Source organism: Heptranchias perlo, chromosome 27 (assembly GCF_035084215.1).
Source record: "Heptranchias perlo isolate sHepPer1 chromosome 27, sHepPer1.hap1, whole genome shotgun sequence".
Taxonomy (NCBI): Eukaryota; Metazoa; Chordata; class Chondrichthyes; order Hexanchiformes; family Hexanchidae; genus Heptranchias; species Heptranchias perlo.
In genome coordinates this window covers 1,164,441-1,179,913 of record NC_090351.1, presented here as the reverse complement: position 1 = coordinate 1,179,913, position 15,473 = coordinate 1,164,441, and the positions used below count along the sequence as shown (strand labels likewise).

Sequence of the window (15,473 nt, the reverse complement as noted above, 5' to 3'; positions counted from 1 at the left end):
TGACCCTCTCTCTGACCCCCCCTCACTGACCCTCTCTCTGACCCCCCCTCACTGACCCTCTCTCTGACCCCCCCTCACTGACCCTCTCTCTGACCCCCCCTCACTGACCCTCTCTCTGACCCCCCCTCACTGACCCTCTCTCTGACCCCCCCTCACTGACCCTCTCTCTGACCCCCCCTCACTGACCCTCTCTCTGACCCCCCCTCACTGACCCACTCTCTGACCCCCCTCACTGACCCACTCTTTGCCCCCCTCACTGACCCACTCTTTGCCCCCCTCACTGACCCACTCTCTGCCCCCCTTCACTGACCCACTCTCTGACCCCCCTCACTGACCCACTCTCTGACCCCCCTCACTGACCCACTCTCTGCCCCCCTTCACTGACCCACTCTCTGACCCCCCTCACTGACCCACTCTTTGCCCCCCTTCACTGACCCACTCTCTGACCCCTCTCACTGACCCACTCTCTGACCCCTCTCACTGACCCATGACAACAGGGCCGTGACCTTCTCTTGAGGTGATGTGGAGATGCCGGTGATGGACTGGGGTTGACATTTGTAAACAATTTTACAACACCAAGTTATAGTCCAGCAATTTTATTTTAAATTCACAAGCTTTCCGAGGCTTCCTCCTTCCTCAGGTGAACCTTGTTGGAAAAAAAACGTTTTTTTTTCCAACACCGTTCACCTGAGGAAGGAGGAAGCCTCCGAAAGCTTGTGAATTTAAAATAAAATTGCTGGACTATAACTTGGTGTTGTAAAATTGTTTACAATTCTCTTGAGGTGAGAGCTACAATAATGTGGATATGAGGAAGATTATCGCCAGTGTCACTGATACTTAAAAATATTTGAGCATATTTAGCCTGACGGACATTGTCTGGGAGTGTGGTGTTTTCTGCTGTTTTGAAGTGATCTTGATATTATTTCCATGCACTCTCCAGGTAAAAGGGTTCAGAGTTCACCTTGGGCCGCACCATTCTAGATACTTTAGAAATAAGGTCAATTTCTTATTCATAGACAATGCAGGTTTGCCAATGGAAACTTTTTTTGCAAAGATTATTAATGCTACTACACCTTTGACCTAAGGGTGCATTATGACACATTGTCAGTCTGAGCTCGTGTTGTCTGTTATTCATTAGACGCCAATCAATCCATACAGACTGTGCTATGGAGTGACCGTCTCCTCGTCCTAGTTACTCACCTGGAAAGGTATGACCAGGTTTAACGACTGCCCAACTTTTCTAATAAAGGTTCCCCTCAGGTTGCGAGGCAAACGGATCTTTGGAGGATCTGCATGAGAAACAGCAAAGCACCCAATAAAAACTGAAACTCAGAATCTAAAAGAAACACTTGCATTTTTATAACGCCTCGAGACCTCAGGACTTTACAGCCAATGAAGTACTTTTTGAAGTGTAGTCACTGTTGTAATGTAGGAAACGCAGCAGACAATTAGTGCACAGCAAGATCCCACAAACAGCAATGAAATAAATGACCAGAGCTTGAGCACAGGAGTTGGGTAAGACGGAGAGTGAGTTTCTAACACAGTGAATTGCTAACAGAGTGAAGACTTACAACTGGGAATTTGGTGAGTGTGGGAATTAGGTGCAAAGGGGCATTTAAACCAAAGAACTATAAACTAATCGATCAACTTTTAAAACTTAAATTTAAAAAAATACATAAAATAAAAATAAAAAAGACTAAGTAATTACTAATTATTTGGAAATCAAGCTAAATTTATTTAAATATAATCTAGATCGCAAGAGATTCTATTAGTCCTAGAAATAAACGACTGATAATAAATAAGTAAGTAACAACTAGAAATGGCAGTACAGGCTATGTGTTGGGATTGTAATGTTGGCAGTGTGTGGACAGCGAGACTGTCCTGGATTGCCACATCTGAAGTAAATGTCTCCTGCTTGAGACAAGCCGGCTCAGAGTCCTTGAGCTGGAGAATGAGTTAGAGACACTCCAACACATAAGGGAGGGGGAGGTAGAGAAGGAGGTTCCACCAGACACTGGTCCTGTCCAACAGGTATGAGGTATTTGATACCAGTAAGGATAAGGATGAAGGCTGCAGGGAGGAGGCCCAGAATGCCAACCATGGCAACGGGGAGCATGAGGCAGTCCAAGGGCAGGGGAGGATCAGAATAGAAAGGTTATAGTCAAAGGGGATTCGATAATTAGCGGGATAGATAGAGTCCTCTGCAGTGGTGATCAAGAGTCCAGGTGGGTATGTTGCCTACCCTGGTGCAAGGGTAAAGGATATCTTGAAGGAACTTGGAAAGGGAGGAGGAGGATCCAGTTGTCCTGGTCCATGTCAGCACCAATAACATAAGGAAGAACAAGGAGGAGGTCCTGCTAAGGGAATATCAGAAGTTAGGAACTAAATTAAAAAGCAGGACCTCACGGGTGGTAATCTTGGGATTACTACTCGAGCCACGTGCTAATTGGCCCAGGGATAGGCAGATCAGAAAGGTGAATGCGTGTCTGAGAGACTGGTGTGGGAAGGAGGGGTTCCATATCATGGGACATTGGCACCAGTACTGGGACAGGAAGGGACTGGGACGGGCTCCATCTGAAACGGAATGGGACCAGAGTCCAAGAGGAAAGGATAAATAGGGCAGTGCGTAAGGCTTTAAACCAGCAAGATAGGGGGAGAGAGCTGAAGATCTGATAGCAATAACAAAAGCCTAAAGATGAAAGAAACAGGAGATGAATGTAAAGGTCAGACCAGGGTAAGGAATAAAGATAACAGAAACGGTCAAGGAACAAATACAGTTATAAAACAGAAGTATAAAAGGACTGTTCAAAATTAAAGTAAAAGGAACAACTAGTAAAGACAAATTGAACTGCCTGTACAGCAATGTACACAGTATTCAAAATAAAATGGGGTAACTGGAGGCAATAATCCGTAGTGAGGAACAAGGAGTAGTAGGAATAACTGAAACATGGCTACATAAAGAACAGGATCGGCAACTAAATATTACAGGTTATAACCTAATCAGAAGGTTAATCAATAGGGAAGGAAGAAGGAGGGGGCAGAGTAGCTGTATTAATTAGAGATAACATAATGGCAGTCGAAAAAAGGGACATAACTAACAGAAGGATAGAAACAGAATCCATATGGATTGAAATAAAAGATAAGGGGTCGATCAGGCTAATAGGGGTTTACTACAGACCACCTAATAGTGGAAAGGAGGTGGAGGAAGAAATATATTAGAAAATATGTGAAATGAGTAAAGGACATAGAATAATAATCATGGGAGATTTTAACTATCCCGATATAAACTGGCAAGAGGAGGTAGGTAAAGGGGTACAGGGAATGGAGTTTTTACAGTGTGTGCAGGACTCCTTTCTTACCCAGTGTGTAAAAAGCCCAACCAGAGAGGAATCACTGCTGGATCTAATAATGGGAAATGAACCAGAGAAGTAAGTGTAGGGGAACATCTAGGCAATAGGGATCACCACATAATAAGGTTTAAGATAAAGTTTGAGAAGGACATAAGTAAGACAAAGACCAAAGTAATAAATTGGAAAAAAGCTGATTTTCAGGGGATGAGAATGGAACTCGGGAAAATAAACTGGAAAAATTTACTGATAAACGAAGAAATAGAACAGCAGTGGGAAACATTTAAAACTGTGATCAATAGAGTCCAGGAGAAATACATCCCACTAAAAAGCATGAACAAACTAGCCAGTAATGACACACCCTGGATAAATAAAGAAATAAGAGCAAAATTTAAACTAAATAAAAAGGCATACTCTGAGTACATAGACAACAAAGGAGAGGATGACAGAGGGGAATATGAAAAGGTTTGGGAAGAAGTTAAAAAAAACAATTAGGAAGGCAAAGAGAAACTACGAAACTAAATTATCAAGGAATATAAAAGGAAATAATAAGCACATAATCCAGGTGACACTCTAGGGCAGTACTGAAGGAGTGCTGCACTGTCAGAGGTGCTGTCTTTCGGATGAGATGTTAAACGAAGGCCCCATTTGCTCTCTCAGGTGGATGTAAAATATTCTTTGGCACTATTCGAAGAAGAGCAGGGGGTTTGTCGCAATGTCCCGGCCAATATTTATCCTTCAACCAACTTTACTAAAACAGATGATTACATGGAATTACATAGAATGTACAGCACAAAAACAGGCCATTCGGCTCAACTGGTCTGTGCCGGCGTTTTTGTTCCACACGAGCCTCTTCCCTCCCTTCGTACTCCATCTCACCCTATCAGCATATTCCTTTCTCCATGTGTTTATCCAGCTTCCCCTTAAATGTATCTATTCTATTCACCTCAACTACTCCCTGTGATAGTGAGTTCCACATTCTCACCACTCTTTGGGTAAGGAAGTTTCTCCTGAATTCCCTATTGGATTTATTAATGACTATCTTATATTTATGGCCCCTAGTTCTTGTCTACCTCGCAAGTGAAAACATCTCCTCTATGTCTACGCTATCAAACCCTTTCATAACCTTAAAGACCTCTATCAGGTCACCTCTCAGCCTTCTCTTTTCTAGAGAAAAGAGCCCCAGCCTGTTCAATCTTTCCTGATAAGTATATCCTCTGAGTTCTGGTATCATCCTTGTGAATCTTTTTTGCACCTTCTCCAGTACATCTATATCTTTTCTATAATATGGAGACCAGAACTGTTCACAGTACTCCAAGTGTGGTCTATACAAATTTAACATAAATTTTCTGCTTTTCTATTCTGTCCCTCTAGAAACGAACCCCAGTGCTTGATTTGCTTTTTTATGTCCTTATTACCCTGTGTCACTATTTTTAGTGATCTGTGTATCTGTACCCCCAGATCCCTCTGCTCCTCTACCCCATCTTATTATCCAAGGCGTATGTGGCCCCCTTGTTCTTCCTACCAAAATGCGCCACCTCACGCATCTATATTGAAATTAATTTGCCAATTACATGCCCATTCTACATAAGAACATAAGAAATAGGAGCAGGAGTAGGTCATACGGCCCCTCGAGCCTGCTCCACCATTCAATAAAATCATGGCTGAACTTCTACCTCAATCCACTTTACCACCTATTCCCATATCCCTTCATTCCTCTAGTGTCCAAAATTCTGACGATCTCAGTCTTGAATATACTCAATGGCTCAGCATCCCAGCTCCCTCTGGGGTAGAGAGCTCCAAAGATTCACAACCTCTGAGTGAAGAAATTTTCCTCATCTCAGTCCTAAATGGCCAACCCTTATCCTGAGACTATGACCCGTAGTTCTAGACTCTCCAGCCAGAGGAAACAGCCTCTCAGCATCTACCCTGTCAAGCCCTCTAAAAATTTTTGTATGTTTCTGCAAGTTTATTAATGTCTTCTTGCATTTTGATGCATTCTTCCTTTGTATTAACTACACCCCCCAATTTGGTGTGGTCTGCACATTTTGAAATTATATTTCAAATTCCTGAGTCCAAATCATTGATGTAAATTGTGAACAACAGTGGTCCCAGTATCGATCCTTGTGGAACACCACTTCCCACCTTTTGCCAGTCTGAGTAGCTATCCTGAACTTCTACTCTCTGTTTTCTGTTTTGTAGCCAGTTTGATATCCATTCTGCTACCTGTCCCCTGACTCCACATGCTCTGACCTTAGTCATGAGTCTACAATGTAGTACCTTATCGAAGAATTTTCAAAATCCTGATATAGTACATCTACTACATTACTCTTGTTTACTCTTTCTGTTACTTCTTCAAAGAATTCAATAAGATTGATCAAGCATGACTTTCCCTTCTGAAATCTGTGCTGACTACTCGATATTATATTTTCAGTTTCTAGATGTTTCTCTATTACATTGTTGAATAAAGATTCCATTATCTTTCCTACCACCGACATTAAGCTAATTGGTCTGTAGTTCCCTGGACTTGTTCTTTCTCCCTTTTTAAATATAGGAATCACATTATCTGTCAGCCAGTCCTCTGGCACTAGTCACTTTTCTAATGAATTTTTATATATATGTAATAGTGCCTCTGCTATCTCCACCCTAACTTCTTGTAATATTCGCGGATGGAATCCATCTGGACCTGGGGTTTTATCCTCTCTAAGTTTATCAATTATCTCCCCCCTTTTTATCTTAAATGTCTTCATACCTTTTTTGATCTCTTCCTCCAATGTCATGCCCACCATGTCTCCCTGGTAAATACTGAAGCAAAGTAATTATTTAATGTTTCTGCCATTTCGCTGTCATTACCAGTGAGTTTATCCTGTGTATCTGTTAGTGTCCCTATCCCTATCCTGATTTTCCTTTTGTTATTTATGTGTTGAGAACACTTTACTATTTCTTTTTATATTCCTTGATAATTTAATCTCTTAGTTTCTCTTTGCTTTCCTAATTGTTTTTTTGACATCTATCCTAACCTCTTCATATTCCCTTTTGTCATCCTCTCCTTTATTCTCTATGTACTCAGTGTGTGCCTTTTTCTTTAATTTCAATTTTACCCTTATTTCTTTATTTATCCAGGGTGCGTCATTATTGACTAGTTTGTTCTTGCTTTTTAGTGGGATATATTTCTCCTGAACTCTATTGATCACCGTTTTAAATATTTCCCACTGCTGTTCTATCTCTTTGTCTGTCAAAATTGTTTTCCAGTTTACCTTTCCTAGTTCCATCCTCACCCCCTCAAAATTAACTTTCCTCCAATCTATTACTTTGGTCTTTGTCTTACTAATGTCTTTCTCAATCATTATTTTAAACCTTATTATATTATGATCGCTATTGCCTAGATGTTCCCCACACTTACTTCTCTTATCTATTGTGGTTCATTTCCCATTACTCGATCCAGCAGTGATTCCTCTCTTGTTGGGTTTTTCACATTCTGGGTAAAAAAGGAGCCCTGTACACGATGTAAAAACTCCATTCCCATTTCCCCTTTCCCTACCTCTTCTTGCCAGTTTATTTGGGGGAAATTGAAAGCTCCCATGATTATTAGAAATCCACAGAATAGGAGTTCAAATCCCACCATGGAAAATTGAACACAGCTTTTTAAAAAAATCTCAACATTAAAAAGCTGCTTTCAGTAAAGGTGACCGTGAAGCTGCCAGATTGTTGTGAAAAAATCAGCTGGCTCACTAACTGTAATGTGAATTACTCAACACAATGTGAGCTACTGAATGACAATCCAGGTTATTGAATGGTAATGTACATCACAGAATAGTAATTTAATCATTGTAATGGAGGATATTGAATGACAATGTAATTTATTGAATGGTAATGTATGTTACTGGATATTAATATGTGTTCCCGGATGGTAATATGTGTTCCCGGATGGTAATGTGCGTTACTGGATGGTAATATGCATTATCAGATGGTAATGCGAGTTACTGGATGGTAATGATCGTTACTGGATGGTAATGTGCGTTACTGGATGGTAATGTGCGTTACTGGATGGTAATGTGCGTTCCTGGATGGTAATGTGCGTTATCAGATGGTAATGTGCGTTCCTGGATGGTAATGTGCGTTATCAGATGGTAATGTGCGTTCCTGGATGGTAATGTGCGTTATCAGATGGTAATGTGCATTACTGGATGGTAATGTGCGTTTCCCGATGGTAATGTGCATTACTGGATGGTAATGTGTGTTTCTCGAATATAATGTGTGTTTTTCGATGGTAATGTGCGTTTCTCGATGGTAATCTGCATTACTGGATGATAATGTGCGTTACTGAATGGTGATGTGTATTACTGGATGGTAATGTGCGTTATCAGATGGTAATGTGTATTACTGGATGGTAATGATCATAACTGGATGGTAATGTGCGTTCCTGGATGGAAATGTGCATTCCTGGAAGTTAATTTGTGTTATTGGATGGTAATGTGCGTTCCTGGATGGTAATGTGCATTACTGGATGGTAATATGCGTTCCTGGATGTTAATTTGTGTTACTGGATGGTAATGTGTTTTTCTCGATGGTAATCTGCATTACTGAATGTTAATGTGCGTTACTGAATGGTGATGTGTATTACTGGATGGAAATGTGCGTTCCTGGATGGTAATGTGTGTTACTGGATAGTAATGTGTATTACTGGATGCTAATGTGCGTTACTAGATGATAATGTGTGATTCTGGATGGTAATGTGTGTTACTGGATGGTAATGTGTGTTACTGGATGGTAATGTGTATTACTGGATGCTAATGTGCGTTACTAGATGATAATGTGTGATTCTGGATGGTAATGTGTGTTACTGGATGGTAATGTGTGTTACTGGGTGGTAATGTCTGATTCTGGTTGGTAATGTGTGTTACTGGATGGAAATGTGTGTTACTGGATGGTAATGTGTGTTACTGGATGGTAATGTGTATTACTGGATGCTAATGTGCGTTACTAGATGATAATGTGTGATTCTGGATGGTAATGTGTGTTACTGGATGGTAATGTGTGTTACTGGGTGGTAATGTCTGATTCTGGTTGGTAATGTGTGTTACTGGATGGTAATGTGTGTTACTGGATGGTAATGTGTGTTACTGGGTGGTAATGTCTGATTCTGGTTGGTAATGTGTGTTACTGGATGGAAATGTGTGTTACTGGATAGTAATGTGTATTACTGGATGCTAATGTGCGTTACTAGATGATAATGTGTGTTACTGGATGGTAATGTGTGTTACTGGATGGTAATGTGCGTTACTGGGTGGTAATGTCTGATTCTGGTTGGTAATGTGTGTTACTGGATGGTAATGTGCCTTATTGGATGGTAATGTCTGATTCTGGTTGGTAATGTGCGTTACTGGATGGAAATGTGCAATTCTGGATGGTAATGTGCATTACTGGATGGTAATGTGCATTTTCAGATGGTAATGTGCAGTACTGGATGGTAATGTACCTTACTGGATGGTAATGTGCGTTCCTGCATGGAAATGTGCGTTCCTGGAAGTTAATGTGCGTTACTGGATGGTAATGTGCGTTTCTGGACGGTAATATGAATTATCGGATGATAATGTGCGTTACTGGATGTTAATGTGCATTGTTGGATGGTAATGTGCGTTACTGGCTGGTAATGTGCATTTTCAGATGGTAATGTGCGTTACTGGCTGGTAATGTGCATTTTCAGATGGTAATGTGCGTTACTGGCTGGTAATGTGCATTTTCAGATGGTAATGTGCGTTACTGGCTGGTAATGTGTATTATCGGATGGTAATGTGCATTTCTGGATGGTAATTTGCGTTATCAAATGTTAATGTGTGTTACTGGATGGTAATGTGCATTTCTGGATGGTAATTTCGTTATCAGATGGTAATGTGCGTTACTGGATGGTAATGCGCATTTCTCGATCGTAATGTGCGTTACTTGATCGTAATGTGCTTTCCTGGATGGGAATGTGTATGATCGGATGGTAATGTGCGTTACTGGATGGGAATGTGTACGATCGGATGGTAATGTGCGTTACTGGATGGGAATGTGTACGATCGGATGGTAATGTGCGTTACTGGATGGGAATGTGCGTTACTGGATGGTTACAGGTACAGTACACACTTCAGAAGAAATTCTTTGCAAAACAACATGAAGTGTTGCACTGAATATTGAATCTTCAATGGTCCAGATGTCTTTTGCGACAGCTGAGATGACATGTTCTCCCTGACTCAGGAATCTGCTGAGGAATTTTTCCTTCAAACCAACACTTGTCACTATCAGTCTGCTGGGAATGGTGAAATGTGACACCCTTCTCTCTGTGGCTGCAGGAATGTTTTCAGCCAAATGCTCTAATTCAATTGCTTGTTAACTCTTCACTTACCGATGGGCAGATGGATGAGCACCGCCTCTGGCAGGGTTGCCGTGCCGATGCCTCCATCACCGTGAACTGCTTTCACCCGAGCCTGTACCTTGTCTCCGTCACTGAGATTTTTAATCACCAGGACAGTTTTTGTGGTCAGTTCCTTGTTAGCAGCGACCCAGGTTTGAGCTTAGAAAAAAAATAAAAATAGGAATCAATAGGTCACCTCAGCTGTGCGTCAGAGGCTCAGGATGGAAAGCAAAGCTCAGATATGATCGTGAAACCTCAGAACCTCACAGGCTTAAGGGTTTATGAACATATTCAATGGATCAGCAACATCAGCAACTAATAATTACACTTGGGGCAGATTTCAGTCACAGACTGGAGACAGGGACTGACTATATATACAGACACAGACTGGAGACAGGGACTGACTGTATATACAGACACAGACTGGAGACAGGGACTGACTATATATACAGACACAGACTGGAGACAGGGACTGACTATATATACAGACACAGACTGGAGACAGGGACTGACTATATATACAGACACAGACTGGAGACAGGGACTGACTATATATACAGACACAGACTGGAGACAGGGACTGACTATATATACAGACACAGACTGGAGACAGGGACTGACTATATATACAGACACAGACTGGAGACAGGGACTGACTATATATACAGACACAGACTGGAGACAGGGACTGACTATATATACAGACACAGACTGGAGACAGGGACTGACTATATACACAGACACAGACTGGAGACAGGGACTGACTATATATACAGTCACAGATGGAGACAGGGACTCTCTATATATACAGTCACAGACTGGAGACAGGGACTCACTATAAATACAGTCACAGGCTGGAGACAGGGACTCAATCCATGGACAATCCCAGACTGGAGACAGGGACTCACTATACATACAGTCACAGACTGGAGACAGGGACTCACCACACACAGAGTCACAGACGGGAGACAGGGACTCACGATATATACAGTCCCAGACTGGAGACAGGGACTCACCACATACAGAGTCACAGACGGGAGACAGGGACTCACTATATATACAGTCACAGACTGGAGACAGGGCTCACAATAAATACAGTGACAGACTGGAGACAGGGACTCACTATAAATACAGTCACAGACTGGACACAGGGACTCACTATAAATACAGTCCCAGACTGGAGACAGGGACTCACTATATATACAGTCATAGACTGGAGACAGGGACTCACTATAAATACAGTCACAGACTGGAGACAGGGACTCACGATATATACAGTCACAGACTGGAGACAGGGACTCACTATAAATACAGTCATCGACTGGAGATAGGGACTCACTATTTATACAGTCACAGACTGGAGACAGGGACTCACGAAAATACAGTCATCGACTGGAGATAGGGACTCACTATAAATACAGTCATCGACTGGAGATAGGGACTCACGATATATACAGTCCCAGACTCGAGACGACTACTCGCTATATTTACAGTCCCAGACTGGAGACAGGGATTCACTATACATACAGTCACAGACTGGAGACAGGGACTCACTATAAAAACATTCACAGACTGGAGACTGGTACTCTCTATCGACACAGTCCAAGACTGGAGACAAGGTCCCACGAAATACGCAGACACCGACTGGAGACAGAGACTGACTATATATACAGTCACAGTCTGGAGACAGGGACTCACGATATATACAGTCACAGACTGGGACAGGGACTCACTCGATGTACAGTCCCAGACTGGAAAAAGGGACTCACTATAGACACAGTCACAGACTGGAGACAGGGACTCACTATATATACAGTCACAGGCTGGAGACAGGGACTCACTATAAATACAGTGACAGACTGGAGACAGAGACTGACTATATATACAGTCACAGTCTGGAGACAGGGACTCACGATATATACAGTCACAGACTGGGACAGGGACTCACTCGATGTACAGTCCCAGACTGGAAAAAGGGACTCACTATAGACACAGTCACAGACTGGAGACAGGGACTCACTATATATACAGTCACAGGCTGGAGACAGGGACTCACTATAAATACAGTGACAGACTGGAGACAGGGACTCACGATATATACAGTCCCAGACTGGAGACAGGGACTCACGATATATACAGTCCCAGACTGGAGACAGGGACTCACTATAGACACAGTCACAGACTGGAGACAGGGACTCACTAAATAGACAGTCACAGACTGGAGACAGGGACTCACGATAAATACAGTCACAGAATGGAGACAGGGACTCACTAAATAGACAGTCACAGACTGGAGACAGGGACTCACGATAAATACAGTCACAGAATGGAGACAGGGACTCACTATAAATACAGTGACAGACTGGAGACAGGGACGAACTATATATACAGTCCAAGACTGGAGACAGGGACTCACTATATAAACAGTCCCAGACTGGAGACAGGGACTCACGATATATACAGTCCCAGACTGGAGACAGGGACTCACTATAGACACAGTCACAGACTGGAGACAGGGACTCACTAAATAGACAGTCACAGACTGGAGACAGGGACTCACGATAAATACAGTCACAGAATGGAGACAGGGACTCACCAAATAAACAGTCACAGACTGGAGACAGGGACTCACGATAAATACAGTCACAGAATGGAGACAGGGACTCACTATAAATACAGTGACAGACTGGAGACAGGGACTAACTATATATACAGTCCAAGACTGGAGACAGGGACTCACTATATAAACAGTCCCAGACTGGAGACAGGGACTCACGATATATACAGTCCCAGACTGGAGACAGGGACTCACTATAGACACAGTCACAGACTGGAGACAGGGACTCACGATAGATACAGTCACAGACTGGAGACAGGGACTCACTATATAAACAGTCCCAGACTGGAGACAGGGACTAACTATATATACAGTCCCAGACTGGAGACAGGGACTCACGATAGATACAGTCACAGACTGGAGACAGGGACTCACTATATACACAGTCACAGACTGGAGACAGGGACTCACTATATACACAGTCACAGACTGGAGACAGGGACTCACGATATATACAGTCCCAGACTGGAGACAGGGACTCACTATATATATATGGTCCCAGACTGGAGACAGGGACTCACTCGATGTACAGTCCCAGACTGGAAAAAGGGACTCACTATATATAAAGTCACAGACTGGGGACAGGGACTCACTATAAATACAGTCCAAGACTGGAGACAGGGACTCACTATACATACAGTCCAAGACTGGAGGCAGGGACTCACTATAGATACAGTCACAGACTGGAAACAGGGACTCACTCGATGTACAGTCCCAGACTGGAAAAAGGGACTCACTATAGACACAGTCACAGACTGGAGACAGGGACTCACTATATATACAGTCATCGACTGGAGATAGGGACTCACGATATATACAGTCCCAGACTCGAGACGACTACTCGCTATATTTAGTGAAGAAGGTTATCTGGGATTGCAACGGGATCTTGATCAATTGGGCCAGTGGGCCGATGAATGGCAGATGGAGTTTAATTTAGATAAATGTGAGGTGATGCATTTGGTAGATCGAATTGGGCCAGGACCTACTCCGTTAATGGTAGGGTGTTGGGGAGAGTTATAGAACAAAGAGATCAAGGAGTACAGATTCATAGCTCCTTGAAAGTGGAGTCACAGGTGGATAGGGTGGTGAAGAAGGCATTCGGCATGCTTGGTTTCATTGGTCAGAACATTGAATGCAGGAGTTGGGATGTCTTGTTGAAGTTGTACAGGGCATTGGTGAGGCCACACTTGGAGTACTGTGTACAGTTCTGGTCACCCTATTATAGAAAGGATATTATTAAACTAGAAAGAGTGCAGAAAAGATTTACTAGGATGCTACCGGGACTTTATGGTTTGACTTACAGGGAGAGGTTAGACAGACTGGGACTTTTTTCCCTGGAGAGTAGGAGGTTAAGGGGTGATCTTATAGAAGTCTATAAAATAATGAGGGGCATAGATAAGGTAGATAGTCAAAATCTTTTCCCAAAGGTAGGGGAGTCTATAACGAGGGGGCATAGATTTAAGGTGAGAGGGGAGAGATACAAAAGGGTCCAGAGGGGCAATTTTTTCACTCAAAGGGTGGTGAGTGTCTGGAACGAGCTGCCAGAGGCAGCAGTAGAGGCGGGTACAATTTTGTCTTTTAAAAAGCATTTGGATAGTTACATGGGTAAGATGGGTAGAGAGGGATATGGGCCAAGTGCAGGCAATTGGGACTAGCTTAGTGGTATAAACTGGGCGACATGGACATGTTGGGCCGAAGGGCCTGTTTCCATGTTGTAACTTCTATGATTCTATGATACAGTCCAAGACTAAAGACTGGGACTCACTATACATACAGTCCCAGACTGGAGACAGGGACTCACTATAGATACAGTCACAGACTGGAGACAGTGATTCACTATAAATACAGTCCCAGACTGGAGACAGGGACTCAAAAAAGATACAGTCCCAGACTGGAGACAGGGACTCACTATACATACAGTCCAAGACTGGAGACAGGCACTCACTATATATAAAGTCACAGACTGGAAACAGGGACTCACTACATACAGAGTCACAGACGGGAGACAGGGACTCACTATAAATACAGTCACAGGCTGGAGACAGGGACTCAATCCATGGACAATCCCAGACTGGGGACAGGGACTCTCTCTATGTACAATCCCAGACTGGAGACAGGGACTCACTATAAATACAGTCCCAGACTGGAGACAGTGACTCACTATACATACAGTCCAAGACTGGAGACAGGGATTCACTATATATACAGTCCCAGACTGGAGACAGGGACTCACTATAAAAACATTCACAGACTGGAGACTGGTACTCTCTATCGACACAGTCCAAGACTGGAGACAAGGTCCCACGAAATACGCAGACACAGACTGGAGACAGAGACTGACTATATAAACCGTCAGAGACTGGAGACAGGGACTCACGATAAATACAGCGGCAGACTGGAGACAGGGACTAACTATATATACAGTCCCAGACTGGAGACAGGGACTCACTATAAATACAGTGACAGACTGGAGACAGGGACTCACTATATATACAGTCACAGACTGGAGACAGGGACTCACGATAAATACAGTCACAGAATGGAGACAGGGACTCACTATATATACAGTCACAGACTGGAGACAGGGACTCACTATAAATACAGTGACAGACTGGAGACAGGGACTAACTATAGAAACAGTCCAAGACTGGAGACAAGGACTCACTATATAAACAGTCCCAGACTGGAGACAGGGACTCACGATATATACAGTCCCAGACTGGAGACAGGGACTCACTGTAGACACAGTCACAGACTGGAGACAGGGACTCACGATATATACAGTCCCAGACTGGAGACAGGGACTCACGACAGATACAGTCACAGACTGCAAACAGGGACTCACGATATATACAGTCACAGACTGGAGACAGGGACTCACTATATATATATGGTCCCAGACTGGAGACAGGGACTCAGTCGATGTACAGTCCCAGACTGGAAAAAGGGACTCACTATATATACAGTCACAGACTGGAGACAGGGACTCACGATAAATACAGCGGCAGACTGGAGACAGGGACTAACTATATATACAGTCCCAGACTGGAGACAGGGACTCACTATAGACACAGTCACAGACTGGAGACAGGGACTCACTATATATACAGTC

At 43.1% G+C, this 15,473-nt stretch overlaps 1 protein-coding gene across 3 annotated transcripts in view; it reads right to left on the bottom strand.

The window, feature by feature from the left end:
• LOC137344338 (myosin-binding protein H-like) overlaps nucleotides 1-15,473 on the bottom strand; it is a 168,639-nt gene that overhangs the window by 104,751 nt on the left and 48,415 nt on the right. For 2 of the 3 annotated variants that reach the window (XM_068007202.1, XM_068007203.1), the window contains exons 3-4: nucleotides 9,736-9,903; nucleotides 1,201-1,289 (exon numbers count right to left, since the gene is read on the bottom strand). In XM_068007202.1, coding sequence (XP_067863303.1) covers nucleotides 1,201-1,289; nucleotides 9,736-9,903 — 257 coding nt within the window. The remainder of the gene's footprint in view (nucleotides 1-1,200; nucleotides 1,290-9,735; nucleotides 9,904-15,473) is intronic. The other variant, XM_068007204.1, reaches the window with a different exon arrangement.